This window comes from Cricetulus griseus, chromosome 3, assembly GCF_003668045.3.
Source record: "Cricetulus griseus strain 17A/GY chromosome 3, alternate assembly CriGri-PICRH-1.0, whole genome shotgun sequence".
Lineage (NCBI taxonomy): Eukaryota > Metazoa > Chordata > Mammalia > Rodentia > Cricetidae > Cricetulus > Cricetulus griseus.
Window position 1 is genome coordinate 196301630 of NC_048596.1, and position 27982 is coordinate 196329611.

General features: G+C 50.3%; 1 protein-coding gene across 1 annotated transcript; it reads left to right on the forward strand.

The window, feature by feature from the left end:
• The first annotated feature begins 4554 nt into the window (after window positions 1–4554).
• On the forward strand, window positions 4555–27656 carry Wfdc1 (WAP four-disulfide core domain 1). The gene is made up of 7 exons (XM_027410755.2): window positions 4555–4975; window positions 18877–19066; window positions 20364–20447; window positions 21287–21427; window positions 24114–24155; window positions 25618–25691; window positions 27383–27656. The coding sequence occupies exons 1-6, from the start codon at window positions 4859–4861 to the stop codon at window positions 25674–25676; spliced, it is 633 nt and encodes a 210-aa protein (XP_027266556.1). The 5' UTR covers window positions 4555–4858; the 3' UTR covers window positions 25677–25691; window positions 27383–27656.
• The last annotated feature ends 326 nt before the right edge of the window (window positions 27657–27982 follow it).

Here is a 27982-nt window from a genome sequence, read left to right on the forward strand (position 1 = left end):
TGGAGGCAGGAGGGTCAGAAGTTCCAGGGCTGATGAGACGGCTCCATGAGTCTGATGACTTGAGTCCACTCCGTGAGACCCATATGGTGAACTCTGGAAAGGCTGCCTTCTGACCTCCACACCCATGCCACGGTGCCCCTCTCCAAAAATAAATAAGTGTAATTTTAAAGAAAGTTCAAAGGTCACCCTTAGCTATATAGGGAGTTCGAGTTCAGCCTGGGGCTGCAGGAGATCCTTTCTCAAAAAGAATTATTTCTAAAAGAAAATAAATGTGATGTAGCTTTGGTTAAACCTGGTCTTTTATCAATGCATAGGGTGGGGGGATGTTGTTAGTGTATTTTTAGTACAGGAAGGGCTCCCAGCGGCAAGCCAGCCTCCATCTAGCAAAACAATGGCTCTGTATGGTACCACCCAACCACTTGGGGGCACCCAGCCAAGTCTGCGGTCCTCTGCCTGCATCCTCTCTGCCCTCCCATGCTCCAGGTCCTTGAACTCTGGATCTGAGGTCTCCTCGGCCTGTCTCCCCACAAGCCCAGCCCCCCCCCCCAAGCCTCCTGGGGCCTCTGACTCCAGCCCCACATCTCAAGTGCCCTGATCTCCTGCAGTCACACAGCACAGCAGTTCTAAGCATAGGCTCTAGTCCCTGTCTGATCCCACTCTGCCTCTCTGCTGTGTCCTTTTTCCAGTTCTTGCCCTTCTGACCCCCAACCTCCTCTGCAGGATGGAAACAGTGTGACTACCTACCTGATACTGTGGCTTCAGTGACTGCCAGACTGGTACTCTCCCTCTGAGACACAGCCTCATTCTGTAGCTGTAGTTGCTGTCTAACTTGTAATCCTCCTGCCTCAGCCTCTCAGAGGCTGGGATGACAGTTGTGTGCCACCAAGCCTAGCTTTAAATGAGTGACTCTTCTTATCACGCCAGGTGTTAACCTGAGATAAGAAGCTGGTCCGTGAGCAGAGTGGGGGCTGATCAAATGGGAGGCCATTGTCCAAGCCCTCAGAATGGGGCCTGACATTGATATGTTTATCTGAACATATCTGGGTTAATATGAGTCCTCCATTTGGTCTTAAGCCCCAGAGGTACAGGCTTGGGTCACTCTCCCTGGTGTTCTTAGGCCTGACACAGGTAGATATTCAAAGGTTTGAATGAATGAATGAATGAATGAATGAATGAATGAATGAATGAACGAACAAATGAACTCCACACCTCCTATGCCGTTGTGTTTCTCTGTGCTGGAAGCCATTCACACTATAGTGTGAGGTATGAATCAGGGCCACTTTTGCCTGGTCTGATCAGCATGCTTGACAATGTTCTATCTCCCTGGAGGACTGTGACTCTTGGTGATCCCTTCGTCCTCTGCCTCCTGACCATGAGTCCCCAAGAACAGCACTCTATGTCTTCAAGGTGCAGTTTTTCTCCTTTTTCTGAGGGAGGGAAACCCTTGGTAGAGACAACCTCCAGGGTTCCCTGGAGGAAGCCTCACCCCCAAGTCTTCAGGGAGGTGCACCAGAGGTCACAAGAGGAGGGTGAAGTTCAGGATGCCTGGGAAGGCCTCTGCAGCTTGGGATGTTCTGAGGGCTGGCAGGAAGCTGGGAAGGGGCTGGCCCTGACCTCATGCTGGGGCCCCTCCCTGCTGGAGGCATCCAGTGGCTGTCATCCTGCAGTCACATCAAATCCCTGATCAAAAGAGGAACTGGTTCCCTAGGCAGATTTGTTCTGTTGGCTTCTTAGGCCCTTTTCCTCCCACACAAAGCCACTCCCAGCACAGCATCTCTTCAAGGTCCTTGACCTCCCATGGTTCTGTCCCCTGAGCAGTCCCCTTCTTGTCTAAAAGCCTCTTCTGGGTCCTTTTATACCATACTATTGTGAAGACTTAACTGGAAGTCACAGTTCGGAGCCTCTGAATGCCACTGTGGGACTGGTCGTGTCTCAACCCAAGAGCATTTATTGAGCACCTAATGTATGTCTGGCCCTTCAGTGTTATCTAGGGAACAGCATGCTAGCTTAGTCATGTCTTAGGGCTTCAGACTGCAGACCTAGCTTTGGGGACCACCCATCACTAAATTTGAGGGATATGAAGAATCTTTGTGGTTGAAATGATTAAGTTTACCCAATAATAAGCACTTGCTGGGTACAGGACAGGTGCTGGGAGCAGCTGGAGGAGATTCAGACGAGGTCTTGGTGAGCCCAGGTCCCAAGGTGGAGTCCCCACCTCCTCTCCCCAGTGTGACAAATGGCCACATGTTGAGCAGATTGTGGCAACGTGGTGGTCCAACTGCCTCACCGAACCAGGGCTCAACTCCGGATGCTAGCAATGGGTAAAGGGGTCCCAAATCTTCTTTATTCCCCTTTAGTTTTTAAATGCTTGGTCGCTTGTTATTAGAAAAATGACCCAGGGCATTCAGTCTCTTAGAATTCAGAGCTGTGGCCTGATGTGGAGGAGGGAATCATATGGGCGGCGGGTTCACAGTGAGATCAAGGTCTGTGTGGAGGAGGGAGCCATTTGGGCAGGCTGGCAGGCTCACAGTGAGATCAAGGTTTGGATTAGGCCTACGTGAGAAAAGGCTGGTGTTAGAGGTTGATGAGATGTCACAGAGTGACTGACTTTCCTAGTAGCTGTGTCTGACCATACAAGGAAATGGGCGTGGGGGGATGGGGGGTGTGTCATGGTTCCGTTTGACCCAGTGGAACAGTTTTCAGTGTAATCACAATCAAATGTCAAGGAAATACTCACTTCCCACCAGTTTTCAAAGTGCTCTGGGGCCATTGTGAGATGAATGGCTTGGCTGGTGAAATGCTTCCCTTGCAGGCACAAGGACCTGAGTTTGATACCCACGACACACACAAAGAGGAGGGTGTGGTAGTGTGTGCTCATAACCCCAGTGCTAAGGAAGCCAAGACAGAAGGGTCCCCATTGTTCACTGGCTGGCCAGCCCAGCCATCTTGAAGCATTCTCAGCTAGTAAGGAACTACCTAAACAACGAAGTGAATGATCAGTGCCTGAGGAATGTGAGTTTTTCCTCTGGCCTTACAAACATACACACACACAGACACAGACACAGACACACACACAGACACACACGCAGACACACACACAGACACAGACACACACACACACACACACACACACACACACACACACACACACACACAAACACATTGTATTTGGCACATGGCATCTGCTTTATGCTTAGGGGTGTTCTCATTTGGAGCTGCCAGATGGTACATGTTTAGTGGTCCTGTGACTGTGTATTGGATGGCACAGGTGCTGAAAAATGGGAAGGAGACCCCATCTGCACCTGCATCAGGCATGGCAGGGTCAGCAGTATTCACCTACTGCTCATGGGCACAGCCTTATATTATACATCATATCTGTGATGTCAGAGTGACCAAAAAGGCCAACAAGAAGAAGCACAGGAAGAACCCACCAGGTAGAGCTGGATGTCTAATTCAGAAAACAGAAGGTCAGCATTCCAATCAGTGTAGATGCACCCAATGGTGGTGGCATGAAAGACCTATCAGGAGTCACACTGGGAAAGCAGGGATCCTGGCAGAGGGAACTGTGGGACCAGAGGGAGTGCTGTGATAGGGGCCTGCTGGGAGGAAAAGCCTTCCTGGTGGGGAACTAGAAGACCTGGTACAGCAAAGACAGAGAGGAAGGTCAGGAGGGCATCCCAGAGCATCATCCCCGTTCAGGCAGAAGCCAGGCCACCCACGGAGAGACCCAGGAACTGGGCCAAGAGCCTGCTGTCCAAGAATGTAGTGAGGCACATGTGGAGAAGGGGGAATGGGGGCTGGGAGCTACTTTAAGGGCCCAGAACCCAGGTGCCACTGGTGGTGAGTGGGAGGATGGACCCATCTTCATGGGTACCCACTCTGCCTGTGCCACCCTGCCTCACAGGATGAGCCCCAGAGTGCTCTCATAGGTGGCAGAACTGAGGCTTGTGTGTGGTGTCCTGGGGCCTCTTATCCCCCTGCAAGTGCCACTGGGACTGCAGGGAGATCTGACCTCTCTTTCTTCAAGGGAGTTCCCTCAGTCAGTCCTCTGGAGCTGGGGTCACACTTTCACCCCACACTGTTGCCTGCTGACAGAGCAAGCAAGCATGGAGCCTCCTTCCGCCTCTATGTCCCCTTCTGAGAAATGGGCACCCAAACTGCATCTGCCTTTGCATGCACAGACAGGCAGACATGTTGGTGATGGGTTAGGTACTGTGAATGGTTCTACATCAGGACTCTCAGTGCAGATAGATGAAGGCATTTTGCTGTGCATTTCCACTCTGTCCCAGAGTCACAGCACAGCAGAATCCCAGAGATAAGGGCATGATCTGCCTCCCCACACCAGAGCCACAGGCTTCCCTGGTCCCCTGCCCCCTCCCTGCAGCACCCCCAAAAGCAGCTCCTGAGGCAGACAGTCACCACAGTACTGAGCAGCTACAACCAGCAGCCCAGCCCAGCCCAGCCCAACCCAGCCCAGCCAGAGGCAGCAATAGCATGCTGGTTAGAGAGGAGTGGCAGGCCCCTCCCGGCCACGTCTCTGCTGGTACCCCCTCCTCCCGCTGCCCAGCCATTTGAGCTGAGCTGTCCAGCTTGCAGCCACCCTCATCACTGGAGCTACGGGGTGGGCTAAAAATAACCTGAGGACCAGCCATCACCCAGGGCGCAGGTGCTGGGGTGAGGACACAGGATCCCAGGGCTTCTGTGTAGAGGACCAAGCCTGAAGCAGGCAAAGCACTTCTGTCCTTCTCTCAGGCCCCACCCAGGCTAGCGTCCCTCCTCCCTGTTAACCCCTTTTGCCTCCTCTCCCAGGCCTGCGGAGGTCACTCGTGCTGGAGGAAACCCTGCCACTAGCCCCAGGATGAGCCACTGCGGCAGGAAGGTCCTTTGGGCTCTGGGCTTCCTGCTGCTACTGGGCGCCAGCTCTGCCCAGGGCACCTGGGAGGCGATGGTGCCAGCCAGGCTGGCGAAGTCCCGAGTAAGTGCTGGAATGGGTGGAGGGGCCTCTGTGGGTGGGAGGTGGCCCAGAGGACACAGGTCCTCAGATGCTGTGGTTTCTCAGCAGGGTGGGCGTCTCCTCTATCTGAGCTGTAGAGGTGGTAGGCACGGGGGACTCAGTGCCCTCCAAGGACACTCTCCTGCCAGCAACAGGGCGAGAGACATGTCTTCCCACAGGAGACTTTGCTTTTGAAGCTTAGCTGAAGCATCCTTCTTCCTGGAAAGCAGAGTCTAGTGAGTGTTTGGTGTGTTCCAACCCCCTCCTCTCTCCCCTCCCCATGCCTGAGCCTGGCCATGATGCCTTACTCAAGGAGGAACCACTTAGTGGAAACTATGCTGGCAAAGCTCTATATGGCAAACCTGCAGGGACAAGATGAAGAGACCTGCTCTTCCTTTGAGGGTGAAGCAGGCTGCCTGGGAACAAATGACAGTGATACCTAGGAAGGTTCTGAGAAGAAAGTCAATGAGAAGCAGACACAGTGGGGCCTTATGGCTGAGTCTAAGTCAGGGCTTGTCGTTGACTGTGTGACTTCAGATGAGTTGTTTGACCTCTCTGGACACCAACAGTCTCCTCTGCTAAAGACAGAGTGATGCATTCCTATCAGTAAACATGTGAAACAGGATTTTGTTGTTGTGTGTGACATGCACGTATGTGTGTTTACAAGTGTGTGCAATACATGTGTATGCACGTACATGTACGTGCAATTGCCTGTGGAGGCTGGCAATTGGTGTCTGTTGTTTGGCTCCATCACTCCATTTTGTTTGCTGAGGCAAGGTCTCCACTCAACCCAGAGTTCCCTAGGTAGGCTAGCCTAGCTGGCCAGCTTGGTCTGGGCATCCTGCCTGCCTCCGGAGCCCTTGGATTACAAGTGTCTGCCACCTCTGCCAGCTTTGACATGCATTCTGAATATTGCAACTCTGGCCCCACACTTGCATGGCAGGTGCATTATCCACTGAGGCTTCTCCCCAGCTCTGCTGTTGGTGTTTTTGGTGGCTGCTGTTTGACAGGCACTGTCCTGGGTGGGGGACGTGTCTGCCAGCTGCCTGCCTGGGGTGCCTACACAGCAGCATGGGCAGCAGAGCATGAATGAGAGGAAGGAAGCCCTGGGGTGTGTTAGCTTTCGAGCATTGAGGAGACAGATAATGAGGAAAGGGCTGGGGTGGGTATAAGGTGGGCACTCTCCAAGGGAGCACAGATCAAGGGGGCAGGGCACCTGCAGTGACACTTCATAAACCTGGGCAGATGTGGGACTTGGTGTTGAGAAAGGGCTCGGGACTCAGAATGGCTGGTGTGTCTCACAAGCTTCAAATCAAAGAATGGTAACGTGCCAATGCATGCTTCCTGGGAGGAAGGCAGCCTCCTGGGGCTGGGGCTGGGGCTGGGGCTGGGGGGCTGGGGCTGGGCTGGGGCTGGGCTGGGGCTGGGGCTGGGGCTGCTGAACTCCCTGCCAGGTTCCTGCCATCAAGTCAGCACCAGGAGCATTCTTGTGCATGATTTGAAAACAAGTGCAATGGGAACAAAAAGAGTGAGCTTGTTCAGCCCTGCCCAGGCTTTCTAGGGTTGGGTACATTCGACTTGGGGCCTTGAAGGGCAAATACGAGTTTACTAGCAAGAAGCATGGAGCTGGGTTATTAATCCGTACCTTGGCTGATCAGGGATGGCTGGATGTTCTTGGCAAGAGACAGGAAGTCAGTCAGTCACAAGAGGGGAGTCAGAGAGTGAAGTAGTTGGAGGTGAAGTTCATATGAGACATATAACTACCAGAGGCTTCCTGGAAGAGGGGGATATCCTGAAGGGAGCCTGAGGAAGAATTAAAAATTAGGAGGAAGGGGGACATTCCTGGAATACATGGCTGGCCGGCCAGCATGAGCTGAATCTCAGGGGCCAGAGGCCATCTAGAGGGGGTTGGGGTGGAAAGAGGGCCAGAGGGAGGGGGCATACTGCAAGGAAAAGGGTTTTTTTTTTTTTTTTTTTTTTTTGCTTCCTCCAGGTCCAGCTCTTCGTATCTTGTTCTGCCGTTGGACACAATCCCTGGGCTTTGTGTTATATGCTCCTCACTGCTGCTCAGACAGTCATAGGTGGCAGAGTAAAGGAAAGTAGGAGGAGAGAGCACACCTTGGGGAAGGCCAGGCTGTGACTCAGAGGCTAGGCTTAGAAGTCCTCATGCATAGACCTCTCAAGAGCTGTGCAGCCTTGGGCCATTCACTGCCCCTCTCTGGGTCTCAGGCCATCCTTTAACCTGAGGGTAACTAAGAGAGATGCAGCTCACATGTGCTTAGCGGTAAGATGTACCCGTAGCCTCACTCCCCTCATGCAGCTTGGTGCTGCACCCTTGATGGCTGTGGGCTGGTCAGAGTTGGGGACCCCATCTGTAGGTATCTGGAGCAGACTTAGGCTTGAGGGGAGTCACTTTTATTGAGAACAGAGTCACAGTTAAATGTTAACTCCAGTAGATCTACAGTGGATAATTCATTATAGTCTGTTCTGGAATGTTCCCTAAAAACTCATGTGTTGAAGGTCTGGTCCCTAACACAGTAGTGTTGAGAAGGGCCTGTGGGAGGTAATTGACAGGTCAGAGCTCTGAGTTAGTGGGTTAGTACCTCTAATGGGCATATTTCTGGATGGACAGTCAGGACACAAGGATATCCTGAGAACTTAAGGGGGTGGGGCCTGGTGGAGGAAGTAGCTCACCGGGATCATGAATTTGAAGGGATAATCTGTCCCTGCCCTTTCCTCTCTGCTGTCTTCCACTTCCTGGCTTTCCACTCCCTTTCTGCAATGGTCTGCTTCTCAGGGCAAACAAGGAGACAGCATTCAGAGAGAGACCTCAGAAACCCCGAGCCCAAGCGAACCTTTCCTTCTTCTGGTTGACTTACTCAGGTGTTTTGTTACAGTGCCGGAATGCCCACTCGCTCACAGAAGGGGGCACTCTGAGGACTTGGCTGTTTTATTTTCCTCACTGCCCCTGAGACTTATGCATCTGTGGACTTGTGGGCCACAAATGAGGTGATAGTGTTTGTTTCTCTTCTCCTCATGGCCTGGAGTCAACCATACCTGGTAGGCAGCCCAGGCCACACAGGGCAGATGGCTATTAAACCCTGCCAGGAACTGCTGCCTACATCCCTTCCCTGGTTTGTCCCACCTCCAAGCATGTCCTTCAGTGCAGTGGCTTGTATCTGATGACTGGATTTTTTTTCCAGAGCAAGGCCTGTCCATTTCCTGAGTGACTCCCAGTAGTGGACAGATAGGAACACTAACCCAGTCTTTAAGTGAAGCCCTAAAGAAAACCTAGGGATGCTGGGTGATGGTGGCTCATGCCTTTAATCCTAGCACTCAGGAGGCAGAGGCAGGTGGAGTTCTGAGTTTGAGGCCAGCTTGGTCTACAAAATGAGTTCCTTAGGGTTATCATCTTTCTGAGTCTCAGTTTCCACATCTTCAGTGGGGAATACAACAGCAGGATAAGATCAAGTTGCGGCTGGAGAGGCAACTCAAAGGTTAAGAGCACTGGCTGCTCTTCCAGAGGATCTGGCTTCAAGTCCCAGCACCCTAATGGTGGCTCACTACTGAATGACTCCAAGGATCAGATACCCTCTTCTGGCCTCTGCAGGCACGAACACGATGTGGCTCACAGACATATATGTAGGTGAAATGCCCACACACATATAAAAATAAATACTAAAAAGACCAGACCATTGCTGTGTGCCTGGTACCACTTTATGTGTGTGTACACACACTCATGCATATGTCTGTGTGTTTGTATATGTATGTATACATTTGAGTGGATATATGTTCAGGGATGTATGTGTAGATATTATGGGTGTATGCTTGCATACACATGTATACATATTATATGCACATATGCATATGTTGTGTGTGTTGAGGGTATGTATTGTGTGTCTCTCTATGTGTGAAACCCGGGGCCCAAGACAGCTGGAACTGTGGGCAATGACCATCTTTGTCCCCTCCACAGAAGCCCTTACCCCAGAACCTCCCAGACATGTGTCATTTATGCCTCTCCTCCCCCACCACACGCCCCTTCCATGCTTGCTTTCGTGGTATCTTGACTGTACTCTTTGCTCTGCTGTTCTTATCGGCAAGATTTGTTTATCTTTTCACTGGCTGCTTTTGTAGAAGACAAAAGAAGCAGAGGGTTTGCTCTAGGGTGGGTCTCATTTGCTTTGTGTCAGGGGAGGGTTAGCTCACATCTGAAACTGGGCCAAGTGAAGACAGGGGCAGTGTCTTGGGGTCTAGCCCAGAACTCCTCAGATCTAACTCCTCAGATCTGCCAGAGCATATAGGCTCAGGCAGAAGATGTCCATGTCACCCAAAGCATAAAGCATGGAAAGTTCTAGTTAAGGCATCACATGTGTGGTTGAGAGACACTGCTCCAGCTGAAGTCTTTGGAGTATTCCTTTGGGAAGGGCCCCATGGCCTGCTGTGGAAGCCCAGCAAAACCTCACATTGAACCCCAGCGCTGTGGGCCAGGGAGGTGCTTATTTTTAGATCTCTGACGTCCAAATTCCAGAGGAAGGGCAAGTGGGGCTCTGAGGAAAGTTGGCTTTCTTCCTCCACCATGAAAACCAGACCTGGAAGACATTTTTATTGGTCTAGCCATGAAGTCTCTAGAACATTCCAAAGAAGGGAAAAGCTCTCTTGTGGAAGGGGTGGAGAGAACAGGGGAGGCGTGGGGTGAGGGCAACCTTGCAGGTGGGGTGCCAGGTCCCTAGATGGAGGTCACCCCACAGTTCTCTCTGATGGGGGCAGTACTGATATTTACCCTCATAAGAATCCAGACAGCCCACAGCTAGAGGGTTGAGGACAGTCCATGTGCCATCTCTCCACCCATCCCTTATCTCTGCTTTTTCATGAGCCTTGTCCACAGCACATGCATTTCTTTTCATTCTTATTGTTTTAAAATGTTTAAGTTGAGTTGAACCTTGCATGACGTAAAACATTTTTATTTTTACTTTCAATTTTTTTGAAACAGGATCTCGTGTTGCCCAGGCTGGACTCGAATTCCCTATGATACTAAGGATGACCTTAAAATTCTCATCTTCCTGTCTTTACCTCCTGAGCACTGGGGTTGCAGGCATGTGCAGCACATCCAAGCTAGGTCACAGACATGTGCACCACATCCAATTTATTCAGGGCTGGGGCTTGAACCCTGGTTTTTAAGCATGCTAGGAAAGCACAGTACCAACTAAGTTTCATCTATGGCCCAAGACAAATCATTGGCATGTGTGGGTATGTGTCTTGCATGTGTGTGTGTGTGTGTGTGTGTGTGTGTGTGTGTGTGTGTGTGTCTATCAATGTGTGTGTGTGTGTCTTGTGTGTGTGGCTGTAGGTGTATCTATGTGTTTCTCTGTGTGTGTGTATCTATGTGTGTGTGTGTGTGTTTGTGTGTGTATCTATGTGTGTGTCTTGTGCATATCTGTGTGTGTCTCTCTGTGTGTATATCTATATGTGTGTGTGTGTTGCATTTGTGTGTGTCTGTGTGTACATGTGTTTGTGTGTATGTATGTGTGTATATGATTGTATGCTTGCACAGTGCTATGCAGTCAGCAGCTCTCCCTGCTCCCAAAGTGTTTCCTTCCCTCCCTCCCCAAAGGAAACCCAGACCCAAGAAGCACTTGCTTTCATTCTCCCAGCAGCCACCCAAGTGCTCTGTCTCTGTGGATTCCCTGCTCTGGGTTTCCTTGTGTGCATGGCGGATTCACTTTACACACAATCTGCACATGACAACACATGGCAGGTTTGTGGTTGTGGCTGGTTCTTGTCCTTCCTGTAAGGCCCAGGAGATGTTCCAACCTGCAGCTGACCTATCACTTAAGACCCAGCCCCTGGCTGTTCGAGGACACTGACCTTGAACTTGCTGATTCTTCCCTCTCGGGCCCAGTAAGGCATATCCTTGTTTCATTTCCTGTGTGTGGCATTGACCAAAAAGGGCTTTGTTAACTGTACAGGTACCAGAATCTCACTAGCCACCAGGATATTGAAGAGCTTAGGGGAATTGCTCTACTCAGGTCTAGCTGGCATGTGGAGCTGAGACATCAGCATGGTACCCAGAGTTTCTGCCAGGCAGGTGTTTGGGGATACCCTTAAGATATAGTCCTTAGTTGGGGTGTAGAGGAAGGCTAGACCTCATGGGAAGGGGTGCCAAGGCCCTTATCAAAGATGCTGTCATTCTGGCTGAGCCTCTGGCTTCCGTGGGGGGTTTGACATGGTCTTGTTTCATATCCAGGCAGATGGCAACATAGACTGGAAAGAAGGGTGGGTTATAGCCATAAACCACACACACAAAAAAAGGCTCAGGAATGAGCTGTTTCTAGAATGTACTGAATGAGGATGGCAGACACCTAACTGTATTCTGAACTGGGACTGTTCCCCAGGACAGTGGAAGCTGGGGTGTGTAAGAAAAAAAAAAAAAAAAAAAAAAAAAAAAAAAAAAAAAAAAAAAAACCCTCAAGGCCAGGAAGATCCAATCTGCCTCTGTCTCTGGAGAGTGGTATTAGCTCAAACAAGATACCTTTTCTAGTCCCAAGCCTCTGTTTCCCCATTTGTAAAGTGGGCTAATAATACCCTTAGCTGGGTATGCTGCAGGCTCCTGAGTGGGGTAAGAGCTTGACAAGCACTGCTTTGGGCCTCAATTGTGAACCAGATGGCCCACGTTCTAAGTCAGGGGCTTTCTTGGGTGGTGACCATGTGCCTTGGTTTCTTCACTGTGTGACGGTGCCATCAAGAGAGCCTACCCAAGAGAGACAAGGCCACACCAAGCAATTGTCAGAGAGTGCTGTGAGCGTAGAAGCTTGTCCTAAGAACTCTGCCACCGTGGGGTTGTCACAATGAGGTCACCACATACCCACCACACTGCTATTTGTGAATCTGTCTCTGAATGTCCTATGTGCCCCTCTGGACCTGAGCTCCTGGGGCCAGAGACACATTTTTCTTTTTCTTCTTTTTTAAAAATGTTTATGTCTATGGATGTTTTTGCCTGTGAGCATGTCTGTGCATCGCGTGCATACAGTGCCCTTAGAGGCCAGAAGAAGGTGTTGCATCCTCTGGAATTGGAGTTACAGACAGTTGTGAGCTACCATGTATGTGCTGGGAATCGAACCCTGGTGTTCTGTAAGAGCAGCCAGTGCTCTAACCACTGAACCATCTCTCCAACCCTGTAGGCTTCTTTTGAACCTGTCTTAGCATCACACCCCAGTCCATAGTGTTGGGGGTGCCCAGCCACTCACCCCCTGTGAGTGATGCGTGGGAGGGAGGCAGGCAGCAATGAAGTGTTGGTGTGGGTTGGACAGAATGTTATAGAGATGGGAAGGGAGACCCCTGAACCCACGGAGTCAAACTTGGTAGAAGCAGCGGTGATCAATACCAACTGGAGTGAAGCATTGTGGGTTCTGAGCTGGGCACCTCACAGGCCAGGCCTTACCACAACCAAAGCAACTACTGCTATTGTGTCCATTTTAAAGAAGAGGAAAACTGAGTCTCAGAAAAGTTAGTCAATTTTCCTACGGAATTGATCCCACAGTTCCAAGGTTCAACACCGGACTGGTCTAATTCTTAAACCTGAGCCCTTAATCTCGACTCTGTCAGCCTTGACTCTCCACAGCTTTAGTCCCATTCTTCTTGAGTCTGCCTAAAGCTAGACCCAGCTCCTGGGTTCAAATACAAAGGATGAGTGAAGGGTGTTGGGGAATCAGCAGGCAGAGGGACATCATGACAGCCTCTGGACTATGACCCATGTGCTAGCCCTATCTAGTTTTTAGAGTGTGGAATCTTAGTTAGATAGGGACACACAGAAACAGACAAACACACAGAGACAGATGCATAAATGCATGCATAGATGCACACACACACACACACACACACACACACACACACACACACGCACACGCACACGCACACGCACACGCACACGCACACGCACACACAGTCACACAGACACACAGACATACACACACACACACACACACACGCACACACACACAAACACACGCACACGCACACGCACACGCACACACAGGCACACACAGGCACACACAGGTCCATCTAAGAGTGACAGAAGGCTGGATGTGAGCGGAGTACACAGGTGACCATCCAGGCAGGTGGTAGATGGCTAGCAGGGGACAACCAGGACATCTGGGGAGGGTGCAGTAGGAAGACAAAGGGAAGAGGGGAGGGATGACAGGGGCTTGGGGAGCCAGTCTTGGCCTGACATTTGGGGCTGTCAAGCCTTTAATCTGGGATGGGGCTGGGTGGGAGCTGCAGAGCACACCCTTTGTTTCTTCTTTGAGTTCTTCAGATCTCAGAAAGTGCCTTTGTTGAGAGCTTTTCTAAGGACGCGGAATATTCTTCAAAACTGTTTAATCAGGGTTCCTCAGTTCTCGATCCCTAGGGAACATCTGCTGTCAGGAAGGAGTCTAAGGTGCTTATCTTCATCCTGGTAAACAGGCTTGTGTTCCCATGGGACAACAGCGGCCAGGATAAAACTGATCTCTCCAGACTCTCCTCTCAGGCTGCCCCTGACTAACTAATGAGACAGGAGGCCAGGGAGGTTAGAGAAGAGGCTTGCTGCTGACCCCCAGGCACCATGGTGTCTGCACACGGGACCTACTGGGAAGAAAACCCATCACCTCCCCTGATAGTACCCACAGGCTCTCAGTCACCCTCTGAGGAGGCCAGCATGGTTGTCATGGTGGATCAGGATTAGGGTTGGTGAAGCTGAGCCCCATGAAGTTCCCTTAACCCTGTAGATGATGAATGTGAAGTGGGGGGTGAGGGGTTATGTCCCCTGCCGGCAGTTTCCAAGCAACTGGGGGCAGTGTATGAATGTGGGAGACAGAGAGGGATGCTGGAGACTGAAGACCCAGGGGTCAGAAGCCACGCACAGGTCTCCCTTGAGTCTCCGGGGACCTCTAGCCTCAGACCTTCCTCTCCATATCCAGAGTGGCTCAGCAATGCTCTCTCGTCATTCATTTGCTTGCTTCATTTCTTTACTTTTGTGTGTGTTTGGGGGGTAGATGTACGCATACATGTTTTTGGGTAGACTTGTATAGATGGGGATAGGTGTGTGTACATGTGTGGGGGTAGAGGTCTGTGTGTGGGTGCAGGTGTGTGCATATGTGTGGACAACAGAGGACAACCTCAGGTGTTCCTCGGGCTCTGTTCACCTTGTTTTGGGCTTTTGTTTGTTTGGTTGGTTGGTTTGGTTTTTGGTTTTCTGAGACAGGGTTTCTCTGTGTAGCCCTAGAACTCTGTAGATCAGGCTGGCCTCAAACCCAGAGATTCACCGGCCTCTGCCTCCTGAGTGCTGGGATTAAAGGGGTGTATCACCACTACCCAGCTTTCACCTTGTTTTTTAAGACAGGTAACTCACAAAGTAGGCTAGGCTGGCCCGTCTCTGCCTCGCCAGCACTGGGAATATAAGCACTTTACAGTAGGCCTGAATTTTTTTAATAATTTATTTAACTTTATTTTATTCATTGCAGTAGTAAGCTGCCTTGTGGGTGCTGGGAATTGAACCTGGGTCCTCTGGGAGAGCAACCATGCTCTTAACCACTGAGCTATCTCTCCAGCCCCTAGGCCTGAATTTTTAAAAGGATTCTGGGAATCAAACTCAGGTACTTACATTTGCAAGGCAAGCTTTTTACTAAGCCCCCTACTTTTCACAAATTGAATGAGCAATCTGTGCAAGCAAGAAGACAGATTCTCTGGGTGAAGCAGGCTATAGCCAGAGCACCCCCATATTGGCTGCCCCCACCCTGACTGTTTTTTGTTCTCCCTGTGTTCCAGCTTTTGGGCAGGAACCCAAAAGCCATTGCCTGCTCTGATGCCAACAGGGCGGTTGGCAGGAAGTGGGGGGATTTATTCCCTGTGACCAGACTCCCCCTGCAGGACATCATTAGTAGTGCATGTTGTTCACAGCCTCGGAGATGGCAGCACAGAAAGGATGTGTGGGTAAGGATTGTACCAGAAAGATCATTGCCTCTGCTAGTAAAGAAAGACCACCTTCTGGAAGATATATATGCTGAGGGCTAGAAGGTGATCCAGCCAGAAGATAGACGTGGAGCAGTCTTCCAGGCAAAAGACCAGTTTGTAGGAGTGGCCACTGGTGATACTGAGCTAGCTTCCATCCAGGGACAAATGCCACACTGGACACTGTGCATGTCTCACTGTGTCTAGTCATCACGAAACCCAAAGAGAGAGGTGCTATGTTGTCCCCACATGGAGAAAGGTCACATAGCAGAATGAAGCTAACTCCCAGGACCCAGATTTGAAGTTACCATGACTACAGAGTAGAATGGGATAGAACTAGATGAATCAGAGCACAGTCAAATACAGGGAAAGTACTGTTAATATTAATGGTGGGCTTTTGATACAAACAAGCCTTTGACTCTTTTTTTTCTTTGAATAAGCTAAGAAGTTTGACACTGGGGTCTTTTGACTCCCTAACTGTCCCGCGCCCGCTCTGTATTCCTCGCCAGCAAGAAATACACGCAGGACACTCAGATCCTTCTGTAGACAAGCTTTAATGCATCTTACCAGAGTGGAGACTGAACAGAGACTGAGCAGAGACACTGAACCAAGAAAACCATCCCTATATAAAGGCTGACCAGCCGCCTGGGACGTGTTACCCTAATGAATGGCTTCAGCTCCTCAGGCAAAAATGAGCCACAGGATAGGCAGAGATCAAAGGAATGGAGATTACCCAGCGCCTGTGAAGTAATTTACATCTTGGTGTCTTTAGGCATCATTATAATGCAGGAACCGGCTTCCTACATATCCCCCTTTTTTATTAATTAATGAAAAGGCTTTATATATATTTTTATAAGCAAATAGGTCACCCAAATGTTGAGGGATAGAGGTAGAGGCTGAACCTTCCCAAAATCAAACATTAAGACTGTGTACGGGAGTCACCATCAGGCTGTTAGCTTGACCCGAAGTACTCTCGACCTGTCCTCTGCCGTTTTTCTGGGAAAGGGAATTCTCAGGGCAGGTAACCCTTATGTAGGTCAACGTACCTCCCAGAGAAGCCTGCATAATAGGCAACTCTGTGCGATGTCTATGCTCAGCATCCCTCTTTGGGCTGCTCAGACCAGACACTCTACCCTGTGCAGTGAACCTAGGCTCCGGGTGTGCAAGAGCTGTCTGGCCGGCGGCCTATTGCTTAGCCAAAATATAAGCGCTTGGATGATCTCTTGGTTTGAGCCCTGGAGCTTACATGCCAGTCAAAAGTAACAGCAATCTGTAAGCGGCTGTATCAAACAATTTCATCCCCACCCCTTTTCTCACAGACCAGCCAAAAATAACAGCAATCTGTAAACGGCTGCAGCAAACAATCATCTCTACCCCTTAAGCAGTGACAATCTCTCCGCCAAGGGCAGGAGTTAATCTGGATAACAATAGCGGCTCTCAACTCCCGGGGGGAGGGTGGAGTTCCGACTTTTGAAGGTCTGGAGAGGCTCTTTAGGTTGAATCTTTTTGGGATCCACAGGGGATTCTCTTCATCCTGTGAGAAAACACAATATCGCTCCCCTGGATCTTATGAGAATAGGATCTGGGCCTTTTTAAAAATCAGTTAAGATATCTTTTTATTTTACCATTTCCTTTTGGCCTTTTAGTTTTTGAGGTGAGACGCTTGGCCTCGGTATGGCCCCCAGCGTTAATGTAAATGAGGCTTTAAAGCCCCAGGCATTCCAGGCCTTTAAGAAGTGTTGAATAGCAGGCATGGCCTTTTCCCCTATCAAAGACTGGGAAAGCCATCTGTAATTTTCTCCGCTCCTCTGATGGTAAAAAGGAGTCGGTACCAAATAGTGGATGTGCTGATAGAAGTACACCCGCTGGCATTTTTGGCAGCCGATATCTATCGGGGTGGTATCGAGCTGCTTTTTCTTTCTTTAGCTCTGCTTCCTTGTTAGAGTCTAAAATCTCAGAGTCTGAGCTGCTCAGCTCCAAGGCTTCCAGTTTCGTTGCAGGGCAGAGGCTAGGTTTCGAGTCCTCATCTCTCCTAAATTTACCGGGGTGTGACCGGCCATTCCCCATTCTTTCTCCCTCCTTCTCTGTCTCTCCCTCATCCAGCTGAGCTGTTCCTTTTAAAACTTTATCTCTTGAGCTTTTAGAGTCATCAGAGCTATCAAGATTTAAAGCTTTATACACTCTCTTGTCAGTAGACATTTTAGGAGGTCCTTTTTTTTTATTTGTTGCTGTACACACTCCCTTGTCAGTAGACATTTCGGGAGGTCCTTTTTTCTTATATTTTATTGTTAGGCGCGCCCCATCTCTCACCATATTCGGTTTTTGATATGTAATTCTGGACTTCTTTAAGATTGCTGTAACAGTGAGAAAAGTCAAAATAGCTCCTAGTAAAAGCATAGAAGCCTCTATATTAACCTCCCACAATAGCAACATTCCCAAGCCAAAGTCTAGAAAAATCATACCTCTCCGAATTTCTCTCATTACATTCGGTTTCTGATATGTAATTCTGGACTTCTTTAAGATTGTCCCAAGCCAAAGTCCAGAAAAATCATACCTCTCCGAATTTACCATCCTGCAGTTCTGAATCCGCCTTGTGGCCAAGGGGTCTCCGCGGTGCTGGAGATGTTAAGCTTCCCGGGTTTCGGCACCATATGTCCCGCGCCCGCTCTGTATTCCTCGCCAGCAAGAAATACACGCAGGACACTCGGATCCTTCTGCAGACAAGCTTTAATGCATCTTACCAGAGTGGAGACTGAACAGAGACTGAGCAGAGACACTGAACCAAGAAAACCATCCCTATATAAAGGCTGACCAGCCGCCTGGGACGTGTTACCCTAATGAATGGCTTCAGCTCCTCAGGCAAAAATGAGCCACGGGATAGGCAGAGATCAAAGGAATGGAGATTACCCAGCGCCTGTGAAGTAATTTACATCTTGGTGTCTTTAGGCATCATTATAATGCAGGAACCGGCTTCCTACACCTAACTGCTATTAGACCCTTCCCCGTGCTGGACTTCTCTCATGCAGCCCAGCTGCTTTGAACACTCCACAGACACCATGAGGAACATGCATAGCAACCACAGCTGCTTGTTGCTGAAGCACCTATGTGTGTGGGCATTCTACCTGCGTATGCGAGTGTGAATGTGTGTGTGTGTGTGTGAGTGTGTGTGTGTGTGTGTGTGTGTGTGTGTGTGTGTGTGTGTGTGTGATGATCTGCTCTCCTCACATCCCGTTTTAAATTCCATCATGACACTGTGATCAGCATGGACGGAGTCTTGTCAGAGGGATCCAAGGTGGGCTACCTGGAGTGACCCGCCCTAGCTGGCCAGTCAGTGCCACCAGCAGCCTCTCTGACTCTGGACACCAGGCATCTGCTTTGCCTGGCTTTGGATTAGTGTAACAAAAGAGGGTACACAGATGCTCGCCAGTGACTAACACCTCCATGTTAGTGTGTGGGACTCATCCAAGACACTTGTGTTATATTCGGTGTGTGATCTGTGAATTCTCAAAGCTCTAAACATGTGATGGATTGTAAAAAATGTACAGTGTTTGCATGTATATGTTTACGTGTACATCCATGTATGTGCAAACACACATAGACAGAGGGGAGCTATCTCATAGGGGGTCATACTTAGCAATGTAGACTGTTGCTCTAGCACACGCTCCAAAAATACCTTCCTTCCCTTCTTCCACCCCTCCCCTCCTCCATTCTTCCCTCCCTTCACGCTTCCCTCTTGCAGCCATCTCTTTGGGGACTCACAGAGAAGCAGCAAAGTCAACCCCAGAACTGCTCCATTCACCCACTCATCTTAGCAGCAGGTTCTGCCCAGATAACTGTTTTCCCAGGGAGGAAGCTTGGGCTGAGAGCCTAGGCCAATGCCCTTCCACTATGTCCCACAGGCTGAAGAGGGTACACCAACAGGCCCCCGGCAGCCCCATGCAGACCGCTGCCCACCACCACCAAGGACGCTGCCTCCAGGTGCCTGCCAGGCCACACGCTGCCAGGCCGACTCCGAGTGTCCCCGACACAGGCGCTGCTGCTACAATGGCTGTGCCTATGCCTGCCTGGAGGCTGTGCCACCTCCACCAGGTAAGCTGAGCTGGGGTCAGGAGGACCCAATGCTGGCTTGAAGGAGAGAAGGAACTGAGCTACCCGCTGCCCAACCTGGGTGCTCACTTGGAGTCTTCAGCCGCACCTCTGCAGTGCCTGCTGGGTGCAGCTGCCTCATCTGTGCGCATGGAGACCCCAGCATGGAAAATACACATTCCAGAGACAACATCATGATCATGAGATCCTACCCTTTAAAAAGAGTCTGTGGAATGGCTCAGCCTATAAGAGAGTATGGGATAAAGGGATCAGAGCACCTGCAACCAAGCCTGATGACATGAGTTCAATCCCTGGAGCCCATATGACATTCACTCCAGTCGTCATCTGACCTCCACATGTACACACACACACACACACACACACACACACACACATGCAATATTTATATTCAGCATGGGAATGTAGCTCAGTTGTTAAAGGGCTTGCCTAGCAAACATAAAGCCCTGTTTTCAATTCCCACCACTGTATAAAACACGTGTGGTGGTAAATACTTGTAATCCCAGCACTCAGGAGGTAGAGGCAGGAGGATCAGAAGTTCAAGGTCAGCCTCATGAATGCAAAGTCTGCCTGAACTACATGAGGCCCTGTCTTTAAAAATAATAGTAATAAAATCTAGATTGAGGACTTTTCCTTAAAAATCCCTGGCCAATGCAACATGTCCCCAGCTGGGCAGCTCCTCTAGTTTTTCCTAGGCAGCCCTGATATGACACCTGGATGCCCCTAGCATTTTCCCTGGATACCTACAGGGCTCATTTCCTCACAGCTCTTAGATCCTCCTGTGAGAGGTGCTCCCTTGCCTGCAGTCCTTCCTCCAGCAGATCCTCCCTTCCCTTCCACTGTTACAGGCTACAGAAGCCTGGGTTTACTGTTGTATGTACCTAATGTCCCCCCACTTGGAGTCAGCCCTGCAGGGCAGAGGGTGGGCTTCTCTACTCCTTTCTATATCCCAGTACTGTGGTCTCTGCACCATGCGAGGCACTCAGTGAACACGAATGTATCACTCATTCATTTCCTGGCAACAGGGGTGGTTACATCAATAGTAATAATGACAGCGATAACAGATAACATCTGAATCGGGTCTCTCAACCTTAGGATTTGGCTGTGGGATTGGGGGACAGGAGGGTGAGGGTGGCCTGGATGCTGCAGGCCTGTAGCATGTCCCACAGGGCAGTGTGCTGGAACCATCCTCACCTCTTCTGTGGGGTGACAGGCCCCTCCCTCAAGGCTGGTCACATCGAACTGCCCCAGAAGGCCTCTATCTCACCCAGTTCTCTGTCAGTTCTAGACTGGCTGGTACAGCCCAAGCCCCGATGGCTTGGTGGCAACGGCTGGCTCCTGGATGGTCCTGAGGAGGTGTTACAAGGTACCTGTCATGGGTCCCCAAGTCAGATCTGGCGCTCCTTCTCACTGGGCTTCCATGGGTCACAGGGAGGCTAGCTGGGAACCCAGTCTGGTTTCTGTGGCCTGTGCAGAAAAACAGGAAGGCTCTCCCTGACAGTGGGTTTCCATCTCAATAGAGAATGAGAAGGAAGGGGGTCTGGGACCCCTTAAGTCTTCAAGGGCCTCATTGTCACCTATGCAGAGGGACATGGAGGGCAGTTTATTAGGGACTACATACAGGCCTGAGGCCAAGGGCTTTGTAGAGGTAGGGCTGTATTTGTGTGCATGCAGCAGGACCTGTGGCTTTGCACTCCCTCACGTGGACCACGTCCATCAGGGTATGCCACGCATGTTCTTGTGGATGTGATTGAATGTGGGTGTGCCTGTGTATAAACACATGCGTGCAAAAGGGTGTATATATGTGTTGGTTGTGGGTGTGTTGTATGTACACATGTGGCTGTAGCTGTGAATGTGTGTTTCAGGGTATGCCAGTGTGCATGTATTCACATGTTGCTCTCTGGGTGATAGTGTGTTTAGGACACTGTGACTATGAGCGTGTACACTGGGCGCTGGTGGGAGGTGGTCTCTCAGAGTGTCTGTATGCAAGCCATCGATGCAGCCTGGAGTGTGCAAGCAGGTGGGAAGCAGCCTCTCTGGGTGCACACGTATGTACAAACATGGCTTTGTGTCTGAGTGTACATGTGTGAGAGGCACAAACATGTGCTGGTATCTGGGTGGGGCTACAAATTGGCCTCTCTGGATGGGGTACACTGTCTGCTCCCCAGGTCTGCCACCTGAGACCTGACCTGTGTCCCTCCACAGCAGAGGCATGCAGCACCACGGAGGATGGGGCCGAGCCACTACTCTGTCCCTCAGGCTATGAGTGCCACATCCTGCGTCCAGGGGACCCAGCCCAGGGCATACCCAACCGTGGGCAATGTGTCAAGCAGCGACCACAAGCAGGTGAGCCCTGGTCCCACCCCGGCCCCACTGCCTGTCGCCCCAGCCTGGCCCTGCCCCAGCCCCACTGCCTATCACCCCTAGCCTGGCCCAGAGTCCGTTAGCCCCACTTCCTGTTCCTTCCTGTGTCCTGCTCCCACCTGTAATCCCAGCTCTGTGTCTGCTACCTGGGTAACATTGGGGGCAGTCTCTTCATTTCTCTGAGCCCCAGTTTCCTCCCCTGTACAATGGGAACCATGCTCTGTTATCATGGGATCAGGTGAGAACATGTGTGCAAAGTTCTGGGAGGGGAGCCAGGCAGTCACAGGTGTTGGGGAACACTGGATCTTGTGTGTCCACCTCTAGATCTGTCTTTAACGCCACAGAATTTGAATTTTTAAAATCTATTATTATTGTGTATGTGTGTATGTTCAGGGAAGAGCAATTGAATGCACCATGGCACACGTGTGGTCTGTGGACGACTTTGAGGAGTTCAGTCTCTCCCTCCATCTTTATGTGGGTTCTGGAACTCGAACTGTGGTCATCAGGCTTGGGCACACAGCAGGCACCTTTACCTGCTGAGCCATCTATGAGGCTTAACCTCATAGAATCTGAATTGTCTGAGAATCCTTGCTTCTCAGATGGCAGTTGGCTATCTGTCACTGGAGGTCATTCATGGATGAAGCAATGAATCACAAGCTCCAGTTTGTGTGGAATGGGCTAGAACAGAGGGGTCAAGCTGCAAGTTGGGGTTCTGTAAGGAACAGCCAGGCTAACACCCACACATCATGATCATCATAGCTCCACAAATCTTCCCATTTATTGCTGCCAGTCCCTAGATTCCAGGTCACAATGAAGGGGGCAGTGGAGGTGGGCCTGCAAATATAGAACACCAAAGGCAGGCAGCCTTCAGGGGCTGCAGGACAGCGGGATGCTGTCCATGAGAGGCCCCAGCTGGAAGCCCATCCCTGGCTCTTTCTGACAAGGTCTCATGTAGCCCAGGCTGGCCCAGACTATAGCTAAGGATGGCCTTAAATTTCAGATTCTTCTACCCTAATGTGCTGGGATTACAGGTCAACACCATAAACTACTGTTCTGGGTTATGCCCAAAGGGATGGAGCCAAGGGCTTTGTGTAGGGAGGCAGGACTCCCCAAACTGAGCTGCATCCCAACCCCAGAAAGGCCCTTCTGTTCCCCCAACCTTGCTCACTCCAGTCTATGATTTCTAAGACCAGTGTAAATCAAACCAGTTCAGACCAGTTCTAGGGAGTCTGAACTTGGTCCAAATGAACCCATTTCCCGGAGGAAGCCGAACACAGAGAGCAGGCAGTTCAACAAAACCAGCAATGCCCGAGCCTGAGGGAAGTGTGATGGAGGCAAGAGTGCAGACTCAGAGCTTCAGAAACAGCTCACAGCCTGCTTCTTTCCTGGATGGCTTTGCTCTGTCACTAGACTTTCATAGCCTTGGTTGTTCTAGCTGTAAAATGGGTGGTAGTGTAGTAATTACTGCAGGGGCAGGTTCTGAAGCTTGAGTTGGTGTCTGTGGGGTGCTTAAGTTACACCTGACACTCAGCAGCTCCTAAGTGAGTGTGTGCTTGCACCTGTGTGTGCTTGCACCTGTGTGTGCTTACACCTGTGTGTGCTTGCACCTGTGTGTGCTTGCACCTGTGTGTGAATGCACCTGTGTGTGAATGCACCTGTGTGTGTGTGTGTATGTGTGTGTGTATGTGTGTGTGTGTGTGTTCACACCTGCACATGTCCACATGTGCTATGTGTGTCTCCTCTCCCACAGGAACACCTCCAGCCTCCCAGGTGGAAGCAAATTCTCCCAGCTTTGACCTCAGGGCTGTCACTTAGGGATAATTGGTGGTAATTATATCTCAGTTTGAAGTCATCTCGAAGTCCCTCACCTTCCTTTAGGGAAAAACTCTCAACAGAGTATAAACACATATGCCACAGTAACTAAGAGATACAGTTAAAAACAAACAAGTTTTTAACCTGCCCCTTCAGAGTAATCTCACACTTAGAGAAAAGCTGCAGGACCATTTCCAGGCCCAGCACTGTTAAAACATTCTTCTTCTCCCTCCCTTTTTCTCCACAGAAATGGGCATATGTACTTTCTTGGGCCATTTGAGAATTAATTGCTGGGGCTGAATAGATGGCTCAGTGGGTAAGAGCCCTTGCCAAGCAAGCATGAGGACCTGAAAGAAAAAAAAAAAAAAGCTGAGTGTGGCCAGGTGTGAAATCCCACCACTGGGATGGATCAGGCAGAAGCAGGGAGGATTTCTGACCACCAGTCTAGCTCCAGGTTCAGTGAAAGACCCTGCCTCAAAGGAACAAGGTAGAAGATGATAGAGCAGAATACCCAATGGTCTTCTATAGCTTCTAAGCACACACAGGCATGCATACACATGTGTATGCATGAACACACACACACACACACACACACACACACACACACACACACACACACACACTAAATTTCCAGCTCATGACCACTCTAAGGCATAGTCTTCTCTGCTACCAGCTCTCCTGGGGTCAAAGGTCAGAATGGCTTTATGGTCCAAGCAGTAGTTTCCAAACTTTTTGGTCTCAGGTACTCTTTGACTCTCAAAATAATGTCAAAATATCTTCACGACACTGCAACTGGAAACCAACTAGCACAGTCTCCTGAGCACCTGAAAGCTTTCTCTTCCTGCTTATTTTCCAGAGGGGCAGATCCTGCGACAGAAGCATCACAAGGAATACCCAGGTAAGAGGGAGAAGGCACTCTGTCTCTGCAGAAGACACACGGAAGGGAGGCAAGCATTTACGTGACAAAGAAAATATCAAAGTCCAGGACTGAGCTAGAGGACAAAATGGCAATTGGATTTGAGAAATAAAACTGAGCCCTGCCATTATGATGCTGGGCAGGACAGATGTGAGCCACGGAGGTGCTCAGGGCAACCATGTCCTCACTGTAGGGTCAGAATCTGGGGATGGCACAGTTATGTCTCTCCTACCCTCACTCAGGTTATTGAAAAAGATGATCCTTCATTCATCTTTCTAGTTGTTCATTTATCTGAGAATCCATACATACATCCACTCATTCATCCACCTATCTATTCTTATATCCATTCACCCACCCATCCATCTATCCATCCACCCATCTATCCATCCACCCATCCATCCATCCTTATATCCATCTATCCATCCATCCATCCATCCATCCATCCATCCATCCATCTATCCACCCATCTATCCATCCACCCATCCACCCATCCATCCACCCATCCATCCACCCATCTATCCACCCATCCATCCATACTTATATCCATCCATCCATCCATCCATCCATCCATCAATTTATCCATCTTCCCATCCAGTCTCTTATCCATCCACTCACTCATCCATCCACCTCTCTTTCCATCCACCCTTTTATCCATTCTTCCATCCATCTCTTCATCCATCCATCCATTCTTCCTTGCATCCCTCTCTCTGATCTTCCTTTCCCATCAATGCATCTACCCTTTTCCCATCCATCCATCTATCATTCTTTCATTCATTCATCATTCATCTATCCACCTGTCCACCCACTCCTCCATGAATCCACCAGTCACCCACCCTCTCGTCCACCTGTCCATCACCAATCCATCACCATTCCATCTAAGAAGTATGTCTTAGCAGGCACTGCTCACCACTCAGGGCTGGAGGCTGTGGCTCCATCTGTAAACACAATGAACCCAGTTCCTGTCACAGAGTAGCTCAGGCAAGAAATTCAAATACCCATAAAGCCCATGTGGTTATTTCATGGTACCGGTGACAAGGGCTCCAGATGTCACATGCCAGATACCATGAGGACCCTTTAGACCAGAAGAGCTTTCTAAGGAGGGATCGAGAAAACTCAGCCTATGAAATTTGGAGGCACTGGCAGTGGAAGGGCATGTATGATGATGGGGGGTGGGGTGTAGCTGTCCCCGTGGCTGCAGTGTGTGATGCGTGAGCTGAGTGGATTGGCTCAAAGGTACAGCACCTGGTGTCTGAGGCCTTGGGCTCAGTCCCCAGTATGCTAAAGGAGGAACAGAGGAGCACAGGCTGGGGCCCTGCTGAGGTAAGAGGGGAGATGCATACATATGCAGACTGCCATGCTGTGCCAAGCATCCACCCAGACTACAGGGGACCAAGGTGGGAATTCGAGCAGCACCTCTATCCTGGCAGTTGTGTTCTTATTGCAGGGGGTGACTCCAAGAATGTGGCAGAGCCTGGAAAGGGACAACAGAGGTACTTTCAATAGGGCAAAGGCTGGCAGGTAAGTGGAGGTGAGATGGTTGCTTGACAGCCATTGTCCCCATGTTGGCCACATGAGGGCGACATCAGAATGTCACAATCCTTCCAAATTCCCAGTAGGTCAGAAGCAGAATCTAAACCAAAGACCTGGTTGACTGCTGTCTCCCTCCTAATCTGCTGCCTTGGCGCCTCCACTCTTAGGCCAGTGGTGCCTTCTGTTCCCCACGAATCTTGTCTTCTCCCCCATTCCGCCAGATAGTACTGTATGTAGGGAGCGCCTGTCTGACAGCTGTGGTGCCAGTGCTCCCCTGGTCATCATTGGCTGTGACATCTACTGAACTCCACTGCTCAGCAGTAGCTGGCAGTTTCCACTATACACCACAGGGAACAAATCCCACAGATGGGGTTGACATCCTGTTGGAAGGGAGTCTAAACCAACCAACCGGTAGATCAACAGGGAGGCCACAGATATACCAGGGACTGTGCAAGAAATGACTAGCAGGGTGCAGGAGCTGCCTCCAATGAGCATGAGGGAGCCCCTGGGGGGGGGGCAGGGAATGGACACTGAGATCATAACTGAAATCCAGGGGTAGAAGGGATAACAGGCTGGAGAATAGGATGGCACCAGGTAGAGGGAAGTGATGACTGTGGTCCCCATGGTGGTCCTCACTTCAACTGTGAGGAGCCATCCGGAGGCTACTGAGGGGACAGGGATGTCAAGGAGACTATCTGTCTAGGGGGCTGCCCAGCAAAACACCGATACTGAAACATACAAAGGTGCAGTGTAGCAGCCACCAGAGGGTCTCACCTTCAAACCCCAGAACCCACCCAGACTTCAGCAAGCTGACAAAGCAAAAGGCAGCCATGACAGCAGCAGGTCTGCGGGGGTCATTGAAAAGGAAGCAGGCAGTCGGGTAGTGGTGGCGGTGAAGGCCTTTAATCCCAGCACTCTGGAGGCAGAGGCAGGTGGATCTCTATAAATTGGAGGCCAGCCTGTTCTATAGAGAGAGTTCTGGGACAGGCTCCAATGCTACACAGAGAAACCCTGTCTTGAAAAACAAAAACAACAAAAAAGGAAGGAAGGAGGGAGGGAAGGAGGGAAGGGAAGGGAAGGGAAGGGAAGGGAAGGGAAGGGAAGGGAAGGGAAGGGAAGGGAAGGGAAGGGAAGGGAAGGGAAGGAAAGGGAAGGGAAGGGAAGGAAGCAGGTTCCAGCTTCCAGGGTATCCTGGGCTAAATCCCTGGTAGACCTTGAAACAGGTAGAGACTGATGCCAGCCTGTCTGCTGTTTGCAGATGACAGGAGCCAGGCTTGGCATGTATCTGATAACATTCAGGCCTGCAGCTCTCATTAGGGCCTTCCAGCCCAGGCTCAGCATGGTCTTGAAGCATAGTTGAGAATAAGTAGAAGTTCAGACTCTGGGGCCAGTGGGGCCCAGCTGTAAATCTCAGCTCCCTACCGTGTAACTTTAAGTGAAGGACTCAACTCTCCAAACCTCTTTTCTAGTCTCTAAAATGTGTATGATGGGAATGGATGGTCAATAGCTAATTAGGGACCATGGAAACCTCTCAGGGGCTTGAGGGTTTCATCTTTGCAGAAGCACATCTTTCTGGTGCTCCGATGGGTCCAGGGCAGATGGAAATTCAAAAGGCCTGTGCTGTTTGTCCTGCCAGAAATCCACTCATCCATCCTTTCCCCCTTTTGCTTCCTTTACAGCCTTTGAGGGACACTTCCTATGTTTTCCACATGCTAAGCCTTGGAAACAGGAAAAGAATTTGACCCTAGACATCACACCCAGTTCCACAGAACAGAACTCCAGAGCTCCCAGGAACTCCCAGCCCCAGTGTGGTAACTTGGGAGAAGCCCCCCGACAAGCTCTGGATCCCTGCTCGCAGCTTCTAGATGACTTTTGCAGATTTTGACTGTGGAGGACATATATCAAACCTGATTGTTCCCAAAATAAACCTGCCCACCACATAGTAGAAATGAACTCCTTTATCAGACTTGAGTCATAGCTGGTTTTTCAATTTTTTATTTCATTTATTTACGTGTGTGTGTGCACATCTGTTGCAGGGGTCTCTGCCACCACCAGGGCCAGCAGAATAATGATCCTTGGGAGGCAAGAAACTCATTTAGGCCGGATGGTGGTGGCACACATCTTTAATCCCAGCACTCAGGAGGCAGAGGCAGGCAGATCTCTGTGAGTTCAAAACCAGCCTGGTCTACAAGAGCTAGTTCCAGGACAGCCTCCAAAACTACAGAGAAACCCTGTCTCGAAAAGCAAAAACAAACAAACAAACAAACAAAAAAGGCATT

Coding starts and splice junctions, on each gene's coding strand:
- Wfdc1 (XM_027410755.2), top strand. CDS start 4,859: ATGAGCCACTGCGGCAGGAAGGTCCTTTGGGCTCTGGGCTTCCTGCTG. Junction 20,448..21,286: donor TCCTGAGGAGGTGTTACAAG/GTACCTGTCATG, acceptor GTCCCTCCACAG/CAGAGGCATGCAGCACCACG. Junction 21,428..24,113: donor CAAGCAGCGACCACAAGCAG/GTGAGCCCTGGT, acceptor CTTATTTTCCAG/AGGGGCAGATCCTGCGACAG.